The 13,926-nt window shown below is 37.4% G+C and overlaps 1 protein-coding gene across 1 annotated transcript; it reads right to left on the reverse strand.

Annotated features, from left to right (window-relative positions):
- Nucleotides 1-6,380: 6,380 nt before the first annotated feature.
- On the reverse strand, nt 6,381-10,451 carry LOC137024035 (golgin subfamily A member 6-like protein 26). Its single transcript, XM_067391192.1, has 4 exons — nt 9,854-10,451; nt 9,629-9,679; nt 9,402-9,533; nt 6,381-9,200 (listed from the first exon to the last, which is right to left on the reverse strand). Exons 1-4 carry the CDS (start codon nt 10,401-10,403, stop codon nt 8,920-8,922), a joined length of 1,014 nt encoding a protein of 337 aa, XP_067247293.1. The 5' UTR covers nt 10,404-10,451; the 3' UTR covers nt 6,381-8,919.
- Between the last annotated feature and the right edge of the window lie 3,475 nt (nt 10,452-13,926).

Here is a 13,926-nt window from a genome sequence, read left to right on the forward strand (position 1 = left end):
TCTCCTTGGCTTTTGTCACATTCCTCCTGTATTTTTTGTTCCTCGATAGAGACTCTTATTTAGATATATTTTCTGTTCTTTTGTTTCAGTTCAAATTTCTTGTGTCTATTAGGGTCTGTAGTTACTAATCATGTTTCTATGGTTTCAGCTTAGTTTCCACTTGTCTTGTTTAGTTTCTTGTTTATCCCTTTATATTTATGATATATAATGGCATCAGTGTGTTTGTCAGCATGATGTCAGGCATTGGAGTTTTTTGTTTGTTAATGTACATTTTGTACCTGTTCAGCTTTTGGCACTTTTTTTTACCAAATGTTAACTCCATGTTGTTACAATCATTAAACTCTTGTTATCATTCAGATGTCTTTATCGGCATTGGGTCCTTGTGGCTTCACTCATCCTGCATTTTTGCTTAAAGGCCGGAACACACCAAGCCGACGCTGACGAACTAGTGGAGATGAAAACAGACTGTGGGGTTAGCTCACGCCGGCGGCGTCTGTGTCCAAAGTTTCCCTGACACACCAAATGTACGCTCGGCAGCCTACGGCCAAGTATCACGTCCATTCTGCACCTGCATAAGATGAAATGCCTTTCCGAGCCAACAGGTGGCAGTATCTGAACAGCCAATCAGAATGATCAGATGGCCCGATGAACCGACGAGCTTTGACGCTGATTCAACATTTTGAATCGACCGGAAAAAAAAACAACGAGGACCAACTTCAGCCGACGGTGCGGAACACACTGAGAGAACTTTGTTGGCCAATGAACAAAAATTGCCTGACAGCCAACTATCGGCTTGGTGTGTTCCTGACTTTAGGTTCCTATGGAGCTGCTTCAGCGACATTGTTTCTAGCAAAAGAAGAATGATCATTAGAAATGTGAAACTCCCTGTTTACAACTGGCATTAAGATGCATTTTGGTCGATTGGATCATAAATAGACGATGGAGACAGATACCCGTTTACACCTGGTGTTTTAACGGTCTCTTTTTTTTCCACTTTCGACACATCTGTCCTGATTTTTTGGAGGGGAGGGTCTATGGGTGGCTAGGGGCTTTTTCAGATCTTTCGATCTGGTGGACGACATAAGCTCATGCAATTTGCATATGAACACAACTGGAGAAAACATACAGAGAGTGTCAGCTTTCGTTTCTGTTTTGATCTCATAAGAGAACATTGTACTTAGGGCATTTTTCATCTTCAAGCTAAACTTAGATCTTCAGCCGACACACATTTTAAATCCTGTCTGACCAGAGCTTTCCAAATTGTTATGCATTAGATAACTAGGTAGTCTTTTGTGGCTGTTCGACCACATGCACGTCTACACTATAAAAGCAATCCGGTCAAATGCGTTTTTGACTACCTTTGGACATGTTTGAAAGTGGACAAGCTCAAAACATTGTAGACGTTTACAGCTGTGTTTAGCATAATCCACTTTTGATGTGATTGACAAAACTGCATCTTAATACCAGGTGTAGACAGGGCCTAAAAACTCCAGCGTTTTGAGTGGTAAGACGATTCTAACAGATTTACCATTGCGTCTCAAAAAATCAACATATGTCTGTGATTGGCTACATTGCTAAACAATGCAAACACAAGTTATAAATAGAATCTCGCATGTGCTTGCGTCTGTAAATCATTTTTTATTTGACATTAGTTGCTCAATAGTTGTGAATAATTTATTAGTTTTTAGATTTTATGTTTAGCTTTTTCTATTTTGCGGGAGTCCCACGAATCATGTGATTCTCCCACAACCTGCACACATGCGCGTCTTACCACACGCGGCCATCCATTGCGTTGGGAGTGCAGGTCTCTAATTAAAAGTAAAGGATTAGCTCAATCTAATTGTAAATCGTCCTGAATTTGCTCAAACTCATAAGTCTAATCAATTTGCTAGTCACCCCTAGTGATGAGAATATGGTCATTGAAATTGTGACTTCCATCACTCCATTCTTGATACATCAATGCCCAGCACATTCCACATGTGACGTTTCTTTAGGACCGACTTGGAAGATCTTGAAAAGATTTAAGGTAGGTAGACCTTTTTATGGAGTAAACTACTCTCACAGCTGCATCTGACCTGGCACCACTCTCTGCGGTCCTGAACAGATTTCATTCCATTTTGCAATTGCTTTATGGAGACACGATTGTCCTGCTTTAGCACATGGAGAGTGCCAGGACTTTTTTTTTTTATATTATATTTATTGTAGTATTTTCAGATTTACAGACAGATGGACAGTACAATTACATAACAGAAACAAACACGACTACACAAAAAAACTCCTTCCGTTAGAAACATGTTTGCAGTTGACGACAACGCTAAGCAGGCACGGGAAATCAAAACAGATTTTTGCCCAGCATGGAATGGATAGAGGTCAAATTAAAGACAGAGGTTAACAAAAATTACAATAAAATGACAATAAAAAAATGAAATATTAAGTTGTTTCATCATTGGTTTTTAACAGGTGATTGAAAAGAGGCCTCCAAGAAGTTTCAAATTTATCTATATTACCAGAGATACTATATCTGAGTCTTTCCACATGCATAGTGGAGGAAAGTTCTGACAACCAGATCTTGAATAGTGGCGAATTTTTCTTCCACACACAGAGTATAGTTTTCTTGGCGATCATCATGCCATACTGTATAGGCAAACGGGTAGCATAATTAAGGCGCTGCAGGGAAGCTGACCAGCCAAGAATGACAGTCGCAGGGTCTACTAGGAGCTCACATGTATAAGCATCGGAAAGAAATTGAAAAACTTCTGACCAGAATTCACCAAGTTTTGGCACAGTGGAACGAACATAATTTCTAATTTGTAAGTATCTGAAGAAGTGTGATGCAGGAAGGTCAAATTTCTCTGTAAGTTGAGTAAATGTGGCAAAAGTATTGTCAATATATAAATCTCTCAAGGTTATGATTCCTTTTCTAGCCCAACCTGTGAACACTGGATCTAATAGTGAAGGTTTAAAGGCATGGTTACGACAAACAGGAGCAAGAAAGGAGGTATTGTGTGCCAGGACTTTTTTTTTTAAATCACATGCAGTTATTACCCTGCTCAGTCTGCTGTGGTATGATACCTTTGAGCTATCAGACACAAAATCTTACTACAAAATCTGTCAGTGCTGGGTGGAAGCGATCTGGATGATGTATTTTAACATCATTCTTAAATGTTTATTCAGAGCGTCCCTTCTGATTCATGTGAATGTGCAGTAGTAACAGTGAAAATGTTGTTTGTCTGCATTTTAAACCACACTTGATGATGACAAAATCTTAAATGTTAAAGGTGCCCTAGAATCAGAATTTGAATTTACCTCGGCATAGTTGAATAACAAGAGTTCAGTACATGGAAAAGACATACAGTGAGTTTCAAACTCCATTGTTTCCTCCTTCTTATGTAAATCTCATTTGTTTAAAAGACTTCCGGAAAACACTTGGATCTCAACATAACACCAACTGTTACGTAACAGTCGGGATCATTAATATGTATGACCCCAATATTTGCATAATGCCAGCCCATTCGACGCATTAGACAAGGAAAGGCAGTATTAACGTCTGGATCTGTGCACAGCTGAATCATCAGACTAGGTAAGCAAGCAAGAACAATAGAGAAAAATGGCAGATGGAGCAATAATAACTGACATGATCCATGATATCATGATATATTTAGTGATATTTGTAAATTGTCTTTCTAAATGTTTCGTTAGCCTGTTGCTAATGTACTGTTAAATGTGGTTAAAGTTACCATCGTTTCTTACTGAATTCACGGAGACAAGAGCCATCGCTATTTTCATTATTAAACACTTGCAGTCTGTATAATTCATAAACACAACTTCATTCTTTATAAATCTCTCCAACAGTGTAGCATTAGCCGTTAGCCACGGATCACAGCCTCAAACTCATACAGAATCAAACGTAACCATCTAAATAAATACTTTACTCACATAATTTGATGCATGCATACAGATCCATTTGAGGGTTATATTAGCTGTGTGAACTTTGTAAATGCAATGTATAGTCGAGAGCTCGGGGCAGAGGGAACGCATCTCTTAAAGTGGCCGTGCTGAAAAAAATCAGTGCATAGTTAATGATGCCCCAAAATAGGCAGTTAAAAAAATTAATTAAAAAAAATCTATGGGGTATTTTGAGCTGAAACTTCACAGACACATTCAGGGGACACCTAGGACTTATATTACATCTTGTAAAAAAAACTGAAGACCCCATGGCGGATCACCACAGCTGAGTAGTGTAGCGATATTAGCCCAAAGGGGAAATATTAATAATTATTCAAAACTTATTAGGATGATTTATTATGAATATTTGAATCAGTTAATTTGATGTAGCTAAATTAAAATTACATTTAATCAATCAGTTTCATACTGTGAACACTCCATATTGATTATTAATTAATTCTAAGAAAAGGGTATTTTTCATGGCCATAGAAAATAATTCATAGTATCATGATGCATTTTACCATAACATGATATATATTGTTAATTAAAGCAGGGGGGGGGGAGGAGTCCATGTTCCTGAGTCTCCAGTGCCCCCTGTACCTCACTTTGCTTCCTGAAATTCCACAGCCCTGGTGACCCCCTGAGCACATAGCATGTCCCTGGCTTCCTGAACTGCCTGCTGCTCCCTAGATCCTTTGGATACCGCCCTGGAGGCTTCTCGTTGTGCCTAAGACCCTCCTAGCCAGCCTTCAGGGCACCCACCCTCCCATCCCATCGCATTTTTTTATGTTATCAGCTGAGGAATCCAATAATACGCATTTGAGGTAACGTAGTTAGCCTACTTTATTGAGTATTTCCATTTTATGCAACTTTACACATTTACTATAAATAGTAAATTAATAAAATAATAATTAACAAAGTTAAGATCATCATGTTTGTAGTGTGATCCAGGGGGTTAAAACATACAATATATATTTCAGACCTAGTGGAGTAATAGTAATTATCAGGGCTTGACATTAACACCCGCCAACCCGCCAAATGCGGGTAGATTTCAGCTGTGGCGGGTAAGACAGCCACTCCCACTAGCCACTTTGGCGGGTTGAATATAATTTCAGTTTACAGCCAAATGAAAAGTAGCCAAGCTCGTCGTATCACAAAATTACAATTCAGTCACAATTCTTTATCGATTAACTTGCGGTTATGAAGGTGGGATAGGCGGAATCGCGCTGAATGATACAACAGAAGCGCTCGCGTGCACGATCAGTTCTCCTTGCGCCTGAATACATGCACACACAGATGTCAAAATGCATCGTGTGGAGTATCTCGCGTGAATACAGTCGGCTATGGCTTACGGCTAAGTGGACGTAAACAGGTGGGTAAAAACTGGATATGTGTCAGTATATGACGTGCATTCAGCAGCCCCCAAATAAATACCCCTCTGTCATTAATGTTAATCAAACATCAAAAAATGTTAAATACATGTTTGCTAAATAAACATATGTATCTGAATTGTTTTTTAAATTACTATTTGTAATTTGCTTCTTTGTTCTTTTTATATAGCCTAACAAAAATAACTGTATACCTCATGTATAGTCTTGATTTGGGTGGTCAATCTGCATTTGTAAGTTTGAAAGGGTTTTAAATCTTGCAAATCAAGTAAAATGACACAAAATCAAGTAATTTAAGAATGCCAGAGTCAAATTTAATCATATAAAATGTAATTTCCCAACAGCAAAATTGTGGCCAGTGAAAATGCTGAGTTGCTAGTAACTTTGGAAAACCACTAGCCACATTGGCTGGTGAGCAAAAAAGTTAATGTCAAGCCCTGGTAATTATAGTAAATTACTATTACTTACTCGGTGTAAGAGTATCACTAGGTGTGAAATATATATTGTACATTTTAATCCCCTGGATCACACTACAAACATGATGATCTTATAAAACATGATGCATTGCTGTGTCTGTTATCCCATAATTCCCACTTTTGGACACAGTGGCTGTGTTGTTTTGTTTACATAGTCTTGCTTTAACAGACATTAATATAAGACAACACTGCAAAAACAGTTTACTGTCAAGCTGTTATATATTTATTGTCCAGTGGAGGCGTGTAGAGAAGCACACAACAAAGAGAATCCCTTTCAGGAACTTTACTTCACTTATTAAGACACACGGTACAACAATGGAGGATTTATGCTCTCGCCCAGCGCTGATGGGTTTGAACACAACCATCCACACCAGAGCCTGTGAGCATACTGATGTTAAACATAAACAAGCTGTGAACTAATGCCTGCATAATGACGTAGCCACATCTGATTGGATGAGAACTCAGTTATTTTATATGTACAAATAATAACACAAACAACTTCTAGTAACTAACACTATAACAATAGGCTGGTTGTTCTCACATCCTGCGGACACACATCAGTGTTCAAACACCTTATAAAAGTGAATTTTGCATAATAGGTCCCCTTAAAATAAATGCTTTGTTTATAATGAGGAAGATATTTTAAACTGAAACTTGCACTATGTTTTAATGGTTCAAAGAACTCTTATATGTCAAAAGATCAAGGCATATTTGCCTTTTGGTCATTCATGTTGAGAAGCTCTTTTGGAAGTTCTAATTATTTTATAATATGGTTCACATCATGGTTAGTTTCATCTTAACTATCTTTAGATTGATGACATACTTCACTCACTTGCTAGGCATATACTGTACTGTCTAAATGAAAATGGGATTAGCCTTTGATCTACTGTTACATTAGATGCTGGATTGTATACTGTAGAGGTGGAAGACCTTCCCTTTTTGTCCCACAGTTCCCTTATGGAACCAGGCTTTTTTGATTCCTTGTTGTAACTAAATGAAAACTGCATGTCATGCATTACATGACAGTGCCATTGTTATAACACACAAATATGATATCATGACTTCAAAACAAACATTGTTGTCCTAACATATTATTGTACAGCTGGTTTGATGGGGAAATGTTCATGAAAATATGAGGAAAAGAAAATGCCATAATGTCTCTTTATTCTCTTATTTATGTAGGATGAAGAGATACAGATCAAGGATCAGTAACAAGATACACTTAAAAAAAAAAAGAACATTCTAGATTTAAGGCGGCGTACACGGTGCGATTTTTGCTGTTGTACGAATTCGCATGCGATTTTTTTCAATCGTGTGTAAATCGTGTATGCTCGCATGGTCGCGGCTCGTATCATGTGCGAGGAATTACGAGCCGAGCAGAGTGCCTTACGAGCGCTTCCCGACCTCCCGATTATTTTTAAACATGTCAAAAAAGTTCGGGAGCTATCGGTTTGAATTCGTGACGTGTGCGGTTAAACGAGCCAATTTTTCAATCTATTTGAAGTTGACCAATCAGGAGCTAAAAAAACACAGAAGAAGAAGAAAGATAGAGATGACGATGACAGCGCCAAGGCGAATTTGAAAAGGAGGATAAACTCGCTGAACTGCACAGTATGATGTGTCAAGTGTGTACATGGGTCGTCTGAGATGATATTTTACAGCGGATCGCCCAAGAGCTACAGTTATCAGGTTAAAAAATAAATGATGGTTGATACGGCTCGACTCATGATCCACTCTTGATCACGACATGAAATTTCTCTGAACTACTGTACTGTACGTGTTGGTAGCCATTAAAGAAAATATATTTAGTTTCATATTCATGGTTAAATATGCCTATATTTTTTTATTTTATCTATTTGATTAAGACAAGTGAACAATACATCATATGTGCAATAGCCTACATCTGGAGACATGGAGTGGGTCAGACATAATTTTAATCACTTCATTAAATCTTGTTTTGTAGAAAGCCTTTCTTTAATGTGAATTTCGTTTTGTAAAAAATGTATCTTAATTTTAATCAATCTTTCATCAACCAATTGCCTGGATTTAATAAATAAGAAGCAAATATATTCATGGATGCGCGAGCGCGATCTTGCACTTGATCTGGAGCGTGTCTTATAGACTAAATAAACTGAAACTCAAATGAACTGTTTGCCTCACAGACACGAGAAAAATAGGCTATCTATAGAAAGCTTGAAATGTCTTCTTTTAAACTAAATAATTCCAAACGAAAAGAAATGGGCTACTCTCTGATTATGTAGGCCTAATAATCCAAATGAAATGTGCATTCTGCACATCCACTGCGGAGATTAGAGTCAGCAATGAATCAACTTCATCTTTGCAGCCATAACTGATTTAGAAAACATTATATTGTTAAAAAACAATTAAAATGTCTACTTGCTGTTTTTTTTTTGTCAAATTCATAATCGTTTCTTTTGCCGGTTCTTTATGGCAAGCTTTATGCGTGAGCTTGAGTGCTATAGTATAAATGCTAATTAAAATAGTTTATTATCTCCAGTATTTAAGAAATTGAATGTGAATAATCAACTAATCAATGTGATTACTCAACTAATGGCTTGAACAACTATAGTCGATGAGAAAAAAAAAAAAATTTCACATGTGCCTATTTTCTATCCAGCATGTCACAAAGGGTATGATTTGAGCTCGCGCTCTGCTCTCATGCTCTCTCTCTCACTCGCCTCGGAAATCGGCAGGTCGAAAAATCGTGTCGTATATCACCTTGTCCGTGCGATTTTCAGATAAACTCGTGTGCCGTGTGCGTAGACATACGATCTTCCGACCATCAGAATTCGCACCGTGTACGCCCGCCTTTACTACTTTAACAAAACACTTTTGAGTCACACGTGATATTCATGGGTCCTGTCTGTCTCAGTGCTGAAACTCTTTATACAAACTTACATGTATAGACAGATCAGAACTTATGAGTATAGTGTATTATACTGACTTTATACAGTAATTTACTGTAAATTTCAAACACACATTAGTCCTCATTAATACAGGTTCATATGTTAATGATTCTTCATGATTTTCATCATTAATCATATGTTGAAGGTTCAGAATTATTAGAATCACATTCTTCAAATCTCCTGTTATCTTAAGGGAAACAATAGATAAGCACTGAAAGTGTTGTGGTTATTATAGCTATCATATATCCTCCTGCCAGTCCAAAGTCTCACATAGACAACATCTCCAACCTCCAGGATCAACACAACTCCATTTGAGGCGTTTAAATCATTCTGAGGCCTATTATCATGTGCAATAACCACCTGCTTTCCATTCTTAAAAATGGCTGCAGTTGCTGCAGTTCCGCCATGACCATATACAGAGACTCTGAACATGTACGCTCCTTTCAGTGGGGCTGTGAAAATACCTAAATCAAATAACAAGAGACACAGAATCAGCTGCTTCCTGTATGATTGATCAATTACCAAACACACTGTAATACTTCTGACAAACAGCAGATCATTTAATTCTCTTATTCACATTACACAACTGCAGAGAGGTCTGAATGGAGCAGAAGGTTTTCATTACTATAAACTGAGTTTTATGACTCCATTTCATTGATAATTACCTGTAATTGGGTTGTAGGCGTTCCCTATGTTTGTGAAGACGTTCCTGTAGGTTAGTGTGGTTTCAGTGGTAAAAGGACCAATATATCCACTGCCAGATTCCATCAGTGAAGCTGAAAAAGCTATTTCTCTGTCTGTTATTGAAAAACATAATCAATATTGTGATATATTACTGTATTACACTGAGAATGAATACACTGAATTTAACATCATTCAAGCACACTTTCACCTCTATTTTCCTTTCTCAACTCCACTTGACTCAGAGTAAGATTTGAAATTTCTGTGAAGGAATAAAGATTCTGTTAAATGACATTTACACTGATTATTGTAATAGATAACACAATTTACACAGTATACACTAAACTTTACACTAACATTTTCACTATACAATGTATTGCATTGGTGTTTTACTTTGAGGATCATTGATAAAAGAGTGAATGTTTTGGTGAGGTACCATCATTTTTCTTGTTCATCTCATCTCTCAGTTCTCTGTTCTTTTCTTTCTGCTCTGTAACGGTGGCGGTCAGTTCTCTGATGTTTTCTTTCTGCTCTGTAACGGTGGCGGTCAGTTCTCTGATGTTTTCTTTCTGCTCTGTAACGGTGGCGGTCAGTTCTCTGATGTTTTCTTTCTGCTCTGTAACGGTGGCGGTCAGTTCTCTGATGTTTTCTTTCTGCTCTGTAACGGTGGCGGTCAGTTCTCTGATGTTTTCTTTCTGCTCTGTAACAGTGGCGGTCAGTTCTCTGTTCTTTTCTTTCTGCTCTGTAACGGTGGCGGTCAGTTCTCTCAGTGCTGCATGGATGTCAGGGATGCCCAGATCACAGTATTGTTGTCTGTCAGTTGAAGCTTCAGCTCTCAAAGTGTCTGTTTGAGGTGGATTCTGTCTTCCGTTCTCAGAGCTGATCTGTTGACTGATCTCATTCTCATTGAGTCCTCCATCTACCTGCTGCTGGACGACAAACACAAAGGTTTCCAACAGCAGCAGTATACATACTAAAGCCTTCATTCTTCACTGATGTTTGTTTCCAGCTCTTGCTCTGTCATCCTCACAGCCTCTCATGTTCCTTTTATAGTGTCCTGATTCACTGTCTTTTGTACTTGATTTATATTGCTTCAGATAAATAAGTAGTTCAAGTTAATTGTTAATCATAATCAAAGGGATGGTCCAGACTCAGTAGATGTTTATCTCTGTTCACAATATTTGTGGCACTATGTTGATGTCCACATAAAATAACTCGGACTCAGTTCTCTCTCTCTCTCTCTTTAAATTTTTAAGCTTCTTAAAGCATGTGAATGGATTGTCGGATCTGCACACTAGCACAGGTTAAAATCTCACACTTTAATAGTATTTATTGGACCTAACTTAATAAAATAGGCTGTGTGACTATGAGGAATGATTACCTCAAAATGTACATCCATATGCAAGTTTGAGTGGCTTTATTTAAATTAAATACATTAGTTATTGTCATGTGTCAGTGATCATACTGACCTCTGTTATATTTCTGACCTCTAATATAGATGGTCACTCCACTCTCTGTTATTCATGTGAATATCTTACAACAGTTATCAGGTTTACTTGCTTTATGCTATGGAAAAAAGGTAAAGATTTGATGTTAATTTACACACAAAAAAATTGTAAGTGATGTTTACACATATAACGTTGAAGCCTTATGTCTATACTAATAAAGCAAATGTTGCTGATGGAGTTTAACTTGTGTTGAATTCCTTTAAATGCAACAACTTCCTGTATCAAAAGATATAAAACTGAATAAATGCATGGATTAATAAACACAAAAAAGTAATTTGAGGACAAAATCAATTTTATTCTTTTCTTGCTGTTACTGTTCAATTATACACAAAATATACTGAAGATAACAAACTAAATGTGGAAAAATCACTATTATTCAACAAAAAACATGTGAAATTAATAAATGTAGTGACATGTATAAAAACATTAAATGTAATTATTAACCTGATTTACAACTTTTCCTGTACAAGAATGTTCTAGATTTTGGGATTTATGCACTTAAGATAAAGTTGACATGAACTTGTTTTATGGTATCATAATGTGAGTTGTTGTTTCGCGGTGTGTGCTCTGATCTTAACAACTTATCTTGTTATTCATTATTCTCAGGTTAGGTAAAATATGTCGAGTCTGGCCTAAATTATAAGCAATTCAAAGCTTAAATAAATCAAAGCCTCAGTAGTGTCATGCTTTAGCAGAGTGTGGTGTATACAGGAACACGATGAAGGAGAGTAAGATTAACAGGCTTTATTACAGAAGACAAATGTAACCAAACTGAGCAAATGTGTTACCATGAACCAACACCAGAACAAACATAACGGGATATTTATATGCAGGGTAAAGAGGAACTAAATCATGAACATCTGAATGTGATGAATAACAAATGACAAGGACTAATACAGACATGACTGAACTAAACTGAACATGAATTGTTGGCCGTTTTTGTAATCAATTAAATTTATTTTAAATGGTTACTTTTCTTTTTATAATAAAGAAAAATGTAATTGGCAAAGGTGTAGTCAGCCCTGGGTTTCTTGTCTTCAGCTCTGGGCTTCTAGACATCAGGGGTTTAATGACATATCAGTATCTAAAGAGGCAATCAACTCTTTAGTCTTTTATACTCTGTTTACTGCTGAATTTGGTTTAATCTTCTTTATTGGTGTAAGTTGTAACTTTTCCAAGACCCAAGATCCTGCTCAAGGTCTTGCAGGTGTAAACTGTCTGCCTTTTTTATGTCCTTGAACTCCAGTAAACTCAACCAAGATGGCTGATTTCCTTTTAAGGTTCTAGGAGTTCTTTTACATGTTTCCTAGGTAAAAACTGCACATGAATGCAATCCCATTTCTCGCAATCACAATTCAGAAGTGGGAATTAACAAATGTCCGATAGCATGTGAAGGCAGCACTAGTCCTTGAGCACAAACACTTCTGCTCTTCCTTCCTTACACTGTATAGAAAACTTAGCTGCAACAAATAATGAACTGCTGTGAAGGAGAAGCCGTTAAACACTGCCACTAAGTCCCAGGCAGGGTTGCCAGGTTTTCACAACAAAACCCAAAACCACCATGGTAAAAATCACGTTCCGGAGGGTAAAATTTGTGTTTTTGGCAGGGCTTGCCTGGTAAAATCTGCATTCCAGGGACTATATCACGTTATTTTGGGTCAATTCAACCCGCGGACATAAAATCAACCCACAGTAACAATGTAAAAGTAGCCCAATTCTGCGGTAAAACCACAGACTTGGCAACACTGGTCCCAGGCTTCATCAAGGGGGTGCCAGCCTGCTCAAATGGCCACACACACTGTAAGGCCCGTCCAATCTACCCAGTGACAGTTTCCCATAGGATGGGCAAGGTTTCTTGGATGTGTTTTTAGCACGTCCAATTAAAATATTATCTGACTCCATTTTATTATGACCTTGAATTTAGATTAGAATTTAAATTGATTATTGGAGATTTGTATAATAGTTTAGCTACACATTTGATTATTCTTTGATTATTCTATTTAATTTCTTATTATACAAATCATCAAATGCTCAAAAAATAAAGAGTAAAAGATAAATACCTGACATCAGAAAGATACATACTGCTGAGCATTATGGGCCGATTTGGCTACAGAATCGCACCCTGAGCCTTCTGCAACATTACTTTAAATACTCAGACCATGACAGAAACTTCTTTGTAATGGAAACATGAGTTCACAGTGGGAATTTTAATAAGGGGTCGACTAATAGGTTTCTAAATTCTTTGTTAAATTCACTACTAAGCCCATCTGAGCCAGGTGCTTTCCCAGATTGTAAACTATGTATGGCCTCTAGAACTTACTTCTTAGATATAGGGGCATTGAGAATGGAAGTGATCTTTTAATAAAGTGGGAAGGTTGAGGGTGAAAAAAACAAACAAACTCTGGACTGTCTGGTATCCCTATATAATTCTGATTTATATTGATTCTCAAACCATTCTTTAAATATATTATTAATAGATAGACTGACAAAACACTACTATCCACAATGGACTGGATAGATTGAGAGTCTGATCTTTTCTTTGTTAAATATGCTTAATATTTCCCCACCATATCCCCATGCTCATTCAGTTTCTGCTTGGCATAACAAATTTGCCCTTCTGCAGGATAAGTTCACTTTCAACACAGCCGAGCTTTATAATGGCAGTGAATAAGGTTCATGAGTATGAGCTGAAGAAAAAGCTTCCATCCACATTCAGTGCAGCAGATACTGGCTTATCCAAGCTTCTTCTCCAGATATTTGCTGCAGCCACAATATTGGCACAATTGTCATGTACAACAGCAGTGATATTCTCCGCATGTTCTCCTCCAACCTTTCTTCAATTTTCATTGTCTTTGAGTGGCATGGTAGTGAGGCAGACACTCATCATCTTCCACTCCCCATGTAATGCCAAGGTAGGCTTCTGTTGCTACACTTGTCCTAAATCTGCTCTCAGTATAGTTGGTGTCACACTTTACCTTCTAAGATGCCTCCAGGTGTATCC

The sequence above is a fragment of the Chanodichthys erythropterus genome, chromosome 8 (genome assembly GCF_024489055.1).
Source record: "Chanodichthys erythropterus isolate Z2021 chromosome 8, ASM2448905v1, whole genome shotgun sequence".
Lineage (NCBI taxonomy): Eukaryota > Metazoa > Chordata > Actinopteri > Cypriniformes > Xenocyprididae > Chanodichthys > Chanodichthys erythropterus.